The 7,447-nt window shown below is 36.2% G+C and overlaps 3 protein-coding genes across 3 annotated transcripts in view; 2 read left to right on the top strand and 1 right to left on the bottom strand.

Annotated features, from left to right (window-relative positions):
* Positions 1-2: 2 nt before the first annotated feature.
* Positions 3-1,244, top strand: LOC111404417 (protein trichome birefringence-like 34; the record flags this gene model as incomplete). The annotated part of the gene is made up of 3 exons (XM_023033228.1): positions 3-91; positions 513-671; positions 772-1,244. Coding segments are annotated over 3 exons (606 nt in total), but the record flags the coding sequence as incomplete, so codon positions are not given.
* Positions 1,245-2,643: 1,399 nt separating this feature from the next.
* Positions 2,644-5,576, top strand: LOC111403235 (protein trichome birefringence-like 34). The gene is made up of 5 exons (XM_023031663.1): positions 2,644-3,091; positions 3,179-3,350; positions 3,548-3,744; positions 3,861-4,019; positions 5,009-5,576. Exons 1-5 carry the CDS (start codon positions 2,709-2,711, stop codon positions 5,373-5,375), a joined length of 1,278 nt encoding a protein of 425 aa, XP_022887431.1. The 5' UTR covers positions 2,644-2,708; the 3' UTR covers positions 5,376-5,576.
* Positions 5,577-6,820: 1,244 nt separating this feature from the next.
* Positions 6,821-7,447, bottom strand: part of LOC111404416 (probably inactive leucine-rich repeat receptor-like protein kinase IMK2) — a 16,232-nt gene continuing 15,605 nt past the window's right edge. Inside the window, exon 2 of the mRNA XM_023033227.1 lies at positions 6,821-6,926. Coding sequence (XP_022888995.1) covers positions 6,821-6,926 — 106 coding nt within the window. The remainder of the gene's footprint in view (positions 6,927-7,447) is intronic.

Raw genomic sequence — 7,447 nt, 5'->3', positions numbered from 1 at the left:
CCATTGAAAAGCATGCCAGGCATTGGACAGACGCTGATATACTTGTCTTTAACACTTACCTTTGGTGGAGACGACCTAAAATGGAAGTCTTGTAAGTACTAAACAAAAATTTCTTCCTAAACTAGTTCGACTATACATATCAGATTTGATCCGATCATTAATCAGGTCAAAGAACAATATGATCATGGGTTCGCCTTTTGAATTAAAGGTCACTAGTTCAACTAGCAAGCCATTGTAGTGACTGACGTGGCCTTGTGCTTTGACTAGGTTAATGATTAGAGTGAATCCAATAAATATGACAATTCACATAGCAAAAAATGCTCACACAATTTGGTGGAAAAAAAATGCAATCAGATATTTCTAGATATGATCTCCCGCCCCCAGTGGACTGTTACAGAGAACCGGAAGTAAGGTTTTCTTGCCATATCAGCAGTGGAAAGTTTTATCCTGCCCATTGGAGATCAAATCTATAGATTTTATTGAGGATGTAAAGTTTCATTACTTTTTCTCAGGTGGGGTTCATTCAACAAATCCGATGGAATCTACAAAAAAATAGATATGTTACGTAGTTATGAAATGGCTCTAAGGACATGGTCTGACTGGTTGGAAATTCATGTTAACCGGACTAAAACTCAATTATTTTTCATGAGCATGTCACCTACTCATGAGAGGTACAACACAATAAACTAATTCTTATTTCCAACAAATTTGAGGTAAATTCTCTCGAATACCACCGATAATAGCATTATTTTTGTTTTAATGAAATGGCAGAGCAGAAGAATGGGGCAAATCCAAAGGAGGAAATTGTTATACTGAAGCAGAAGCAATATTCAAAGAGGGATACCGGGGAAGTGGAACAGATCCCAAGATGATGCAAATAGTTGAAGTCACAATTAATGAACTTCTAAAAAGAGGCTTAAAGGTACAAATAATGAACATAACACAGCTCTCGGAGTACAGAAAAGACGGACACCCTTCAATTTATAGGAAACAATGGGAACCTTTGACGGAAGAACAAATATCTAATCCCCTTAGTTATGCAGATTGTATACATTGGTGTCTCCCTGGAGTTCCTGATGTTTGGAATCATCTTATGTATGCTTATATTCTTAACTATGGACCAACTTGAGTTGATGATCATATGTTGGTTCAACTTTAAAATGTAAAGTTTGTCGTACATATTTCCCTGACTAGGGTATGCTTGTTATGTACACCACAACAAGGTTGCACATATTTTAACTGTACTTTCTTCTTTAACAATGTCGAGTGTTGTCTAGGTCAGTATCCAAGATATACCTAAAGTAGTTTGTGAATATAAGGTTGCATGTTGGAGTAGACAAGTTCTCCTAAGAAACAGAAGGGAAGGGAAAAAATTGAATCGACTACGAATCTAACAAGATGGACATTCAGATTATAAAAAAGAAAGTGCCCCGGGGCATAACCCAGTAGTACAAAGGACAGGAGTTAGGTAGTATCAGCCTTACTAGTAGCCGCAGTGTGAGGGTTCGATTCTTGAGATATGAAATTAGATTTTTTGTGGGTACCAGTGTACATACAAGCTCTTATTTTCTGGTGATATAAGACAACTAACTTTGGAGTTTGAAGAAGTGTTGGACAGAAAATTAACAAAGAAAAATCACACCAGGGGCAATTTTGTCATTTGTCGCGACGGTGTCGGAATGAGCTAAAATTTGGCAAGTTGATTGGAAACGGCCCGAGAAATTGGACTCGGGATAACCTGAGATCTCGGGATTTTAGCCAAATCCCTTCGTTTAGGCCTCCGAATAATTAATTTTCGTATTTCCCATTCTGAATTTTCGCCATTTTTGGAACGTTTTATTTTTTCTATGTTTTAGGGTTTCTTGTAATGCCTATTTAATGACTTTTGGAACGTTTTCCATCATCATTGACTAATATATATATTTCATTCTTGGAGAATTTCAATTTTCTTATTTTCAAGATTTACGTTGGTAAATCTTTTCTTTTTTTTTTTACTTCCGTTCTGCGTCATCTGACCTACTGGGGCACATTCCAATATTTACCTCTCTTACGATGCTTCAGAGGCGAGGTGGTAGGGGCTATCAAGATTGGGGTTCAATCTTTTTTATATTATTAAAAAAAAATAATAATAAATCTGATTCTGCATCAGTGAATCTTTAAATTCTGAAAGGAAAGAAAAACAAATATTTTTTTGTTGGCATATAGTCACCTAGACAGGCAATTTAATTCTGCTCATTTTGCAGATTTTATCTGTCTCTTATCAGGCTTGTCTCTGGATCCGATCTACATAACTGGGATGATGGTGTCTTATAAGAACTTAAAATAGAAAATACTTTTAGTCAACATTTAGTGGTCAACAGCGTTGAAAAAAGTTAAAATCCCTTTGACTGTATCGAAAAAAAAAAAAAAAATTGTAATTGCATTGCAGTTCCCCGTGGAGATGAGGAATCTATTTGGGCAACATTTTCCAACAATTGTGGACTTTATTTCCTTTACTATATGCAGATGGTTGATAACATTTTCTCATTTATTTATTTACATCGTTCAATTTTATTGGATGATTTGAAAACCATACTCTCTAACTACTACATACATTATTAGATTTCTGTCAACAATAAGTAATCAGAGTTTGACTTAATCCAATTATTGAACCAAACCTAACTGCTCAAGAATTTGGTATGTAAATTCACCTACTCTCCTCTCCATTCATGAAAAGATCAGAGAATACATATACAGATGCACAAAGAGGTACTCACATGGCTAATGCAAATCGTATTGCTGGAGCAATATTCAATTACCGTTGCCTTGTGGCTCTTCCCATTGTGCTTTTGCTCATTGCTGGCATATACATGAAAGCCGCAGAAAATAAGCAGTGGATGGTAGAAGTGGAATCTCGGGCTACAAAGAATAACTCATCATCAGAATGTAACTTGTTTAGGGGCAGATGGGTATTCAATAACCAGTCCTACCCTCTTTACAAAGAGCGAAAATGCTTGTTTTTGGCAGACGAGTTTGCTTGCGAGAAGTATGGCAGGAAGGACTTGAAGTATCAGAACTGGAGGTGGCAGCCTCACCAATGTGACCTCCCAAGGTATGCACTCTGATATGAAATTTCATTGTCTTTTTGCTCGTATATGAATATAACTCTGAAATATCGGAATCTATTTGTGTAGCAAAGGTTCAACGCCACAATTTTGTTAAATAGGCTAAGGGGTAAGAGGCTTGTGTTCGTTGGCGATTCGTTGAACAGAAATCAATGGGATTCACTGGTCTGCTTGGTGGAATCATCAATTCCTTCAACATCTAAATCCAGACAGATCACTGGCAATTTGTTCACCTTCAAGGCCATTGTGAGTTCAAACTGCATTACATATGGTTGAAAACTTGAAATTGTGCTTATCTTTTGGTTTTATCCCAAAAAGTTAATCTATTGGTGATTAAACCAATTCCTTTATGAACCGAAACTATTCTCATGTCTACATTATGTGGAACTTATATTTGCACATCTCCAGTGGTGTTATTGATACACGAAATTGCTTAAGTGCAGGAATACAATGTCTCTATTGATTTCTATTGGTCCCCATTGCTAGTCGAATCAAACTCTGATGATCCGGTGAGCCATAGTTTACCGGACAGAATTGTTAGAGTTCAAGCAATAGAGAAGCATGCCAGGCATTGGACTGATGCAGATATAATCATCTTCAACACATATCTTTGGTGGCTAAGGCCTAAAATGAAGGTTCTGTAAGTGAATCCATCAAAATCCTAATCTTCAAGCAGCAATTCATGAAACAAGAAACTTTTGCTCCAAAAATTGTGATAGCATTAATTGACACAGTTTATTCTGCAAAATTTATCAGGTGGGGATCATTTGAAAGCCCAGATGGCATCTACAAGGAAATAGATATGCTAAGAAGTTATGAAATGGCTTTAAAGACATGGTCAGATTGGTTGGAAATCAATGTTAACAGAACCAGGACAAAGCTATACTTCATTAGTATGTCCCCAGCTCACCTAAGGTATGATAGATTTTTATGCATTTAAGCCACCCCATCCCTCACATAAGCATACGATTTTAGCGATTCTGATTGCCTCGTTGATAACTCGGGACTTGACTTGTGGGGTTGTAGGAACTTAGACACCTCTTGTTTATACCATTTAGAAATAGGTTATCTGGTAGCAACAATTTGTTTGAGAGCATGCACCTTTTTGGAGATGACCTCCTTGGAAAGACGACCTAAGTAGGGCGACTAGCAGTATTAACCAGATTCAAATACAAAGGTTTTCGCGAATGTTAGGTCTAAAATGAGATGTAGAATTTAATGACTGCCCTTCGTGTTGTTGTGATTTGAGCAACAATAATAATGATGAAGAATACGAAATCGACAAAGAAATAAGAACACGGATTTAAGTGATTTGGCAATGTGTCTATGTTCACAAGAGCAAAACGACTATAAATTTTATTAAAATGACTATAAATTTTATTATTTTCGGGTAATAAGGTTACATCATATAAATATTAATCCTTGCTCACACATGACTTGAAGGCCCCGTCCAAGACTTTAAGGAAAAATTAAGAAATACTCTTGTATCATAAAGTGGAAACGTTGACCTCACTCCCCTTACCTATTAAACATCCTTGGCATACACACAGTAAATTAAAGCCCGAGAGGCCGATGCCATCGCTCCGCTCTAGCACCAATCTATTTATTTTAGTAAATATGTGTTCCACTTTATGTGAATTACATATTACAACACACATATAGTCAAATATGTTAATGCTTAGCTTAGAGGTTTATAGTCAATTGAGTGACTTCGCCTTGCCAGCCCGTTTTAAGGGTCCTGACTCCTACCCAATATGATTGTAATGATCTGGCGTTTCAAAAACATGGAATACCATTTCTACTTTACAGACGATAAATATTTTATAATTTTTGTTTTTGAATACCAATCTTTGCAGATGCCAATGCTTCAAATATCACATGCCATGTAATATAATTATTTGCAGGGGTGACGAATGGGGCACGAGTGCAAATCAAAATTGCTATAAAGAAACCGAACCAATTTTCCAGAAAGGCTACTTAGAAAGTGAAACAAATCAGAAGATGATGAGAAAAGTAGACAGTGCTATTCAGGAATTAAAATCAAGAGATGTGGAGGTACAACTACTCAATATTACTCAGCTTTCAGAGTATCGAAAAGATGCTCATCCGTCTATCTACAGAAAACGAAGGGTGGCTATAACTGAAGATCAACTATTTAATCCAAGAAGTTATGCAGATTGTGCACATTGGTGCCTTCCAGGAGTGCCTGATACCTGGAACGAAATTTTGTACGCTTATATTATTCAGTACGGTGGCATGTGTCGAAACTAGCATTTAAGTGTATCCTGTTTTAACGATTTAAACTTTTAGATGGTGCGATTTAATTTAATATGAGAGCAAGCAAATGTCTCATATTAGAGTAATGAAGCTACCTATCTAAAAAAAATATGTGTATGTCAAGTCTTTGATTAAAAATGAATACAAAACCAGGCATGAGATTTTCATCTCATATGGCCCGAAGAGTAACTAGGATTTTTCACGTTTTCATGTTCTAATTTAGCACTTCTGATTTATTTTCAAAGGAGCACTTGAGGAGGCCTGGATGAAAATAACAGTTTTAAGGCTAAAAAATAAGTCAGAATCTCTATTACAATACTGTCTACTCCTGTCTATCCAGCACATTGCACCAAATATTCACTAAAGGCATTTCGAGAAAATGAACTGGGATAACTTCAATATTAAGTTTTTAGTACATAATCATTCCACTGGCTCATCATCCTCATAATAGTCTTCATTTTATATATCTTAAAATCAGTAGAGTTGAAGAAATAAAATAGTGGCTTACAGGCTTACACTATCTGGTAAGGGTAAGGGTAATATCATGCTCTTCTTCGCGAGGTAAAATGGGTCTTGACTGAAGATCTCCAAGTTTCGACTCGGTATGATCATCAACACATTTACAGTATTCTTGATCTTCGTCCATCGAAACTTGACAAGAATCTATGTTGATCGAGCTTGGCATTCCCATTGCAGGACGCTATCATTATTCACAAAACAAGAAAATCAAATTAGAATGTCTAACATTAGGACATCGATGACTTGTCCTAATGAAAATTATAGGTAAATCTGCCAATGGTATTCAGAGTCAAATTTATCGGAAATAAGATTTAATGCAAAGAGTTCAAAGAAAATGATAGACTGAAGAAGCCCACCTTCTTATAAATTGATCCATCATCCTCAACTTGCCATCCAGCCTCTTGACAAAGAGCCTTGAGAAGATCATTGCTATCTGCATGCTTTGGAAGGTTGTAGTTTCCATGAGCTCTAAGCCCTGCAAAGATTTTATGGGCCACGGACCGCCGTCGTCTCTCCCTTTGTTTATTGTTCTGCCGCTCCCTCTCTGATGGATACCGATACTTTGTCACTACGCCACCGTCTTTGGTGGCTCTACGAACCAGCCATGGCCCTTTGCTGCTCTTTATACATCCCCTAATCTCCCTACTTCTCTCTTCTACCATTACTTCTCCTCCCTTCATTCTCACCTCTTAACTGGCCTTTTGCCTTTTTTTCTCCTTCCCATATTGTCAATATATATGCTTGTGTTATGTGTATGTAATATACATTCATGATTCATGAAGACAATATGAAGACAAATCTAGACAGAGGACAAGAAGGGACGTCGTACTGTTGATTCTATTCCCCCAGCTTTTGTTTGGTGTGTGAGGGTGTGTTGTCAACACTCTATAGTTCTGTTTTTCTTTAATCTACAGTGTTCTCTAATTTGTTGCCATGCGGATTAAGGTTAGAAACAATTGCGAAATCGGGTTTTTAAGCAAAATAGAAAGAACACAAGGAGTATAAGTGGTTTGGTACTTGGCCTTCCTTCACATGGAAAAAGAAGACAAATGGAGAATACAAAGGAGTATTATGTACCGAGTCCCAAAAATTCTCCACAAAGTACTTTGAGTGATGCTATTCTTTACTTATTAAGCATCAATCAATTTATGTAACAATTACATGATATTAAATGATAGATTTATTTAAATGTAAAGTCACGCGACTGATTTAATTAAACATACAAATTGTAGTTATCTAAACTAGTGTTTTAATACAATTGATGCTAAATAGTATTATTAAATACTCTCAATAACGACAAAAGAGGCCTTTTAATTTTCGCTAGACGTAGGATTTATGTCAATCAAAAAAGTTAAATCCTATTCAGAATGAGATACATTTTGTTCATGTTTATAGATTGCTTATAAATACTCAAACCCCTTTTATATATTTTTTAGAGATGTTTAGTATTACTCACTTAGTCACCGCTCATTTCCTATATATTTATAGTCTCAATTATTTATAAACACTTGCAAAACAGGTTGACGTGAAACAATGTCACCACATCA

This window comes from Olea europaea, chromosome 11 (genome assembly GCF_002742605.1).
Source record: "Olea europaea var. sylvestris chromosome 11, O_europaea_v1, whole genome shotgun sequence".
NCBI classification, from domain to species: Eukaryota; Viridiplantae; Streptophyta; class Magnoliopsida; order Lamiales; family Oleaceae; genus Olea; species Olea europaea.
The sequence above is the reverse complement of the archived record's forward strand: the minus strand, read 5'-3'. Positions and strand labels throughout refer to the sequence as shown.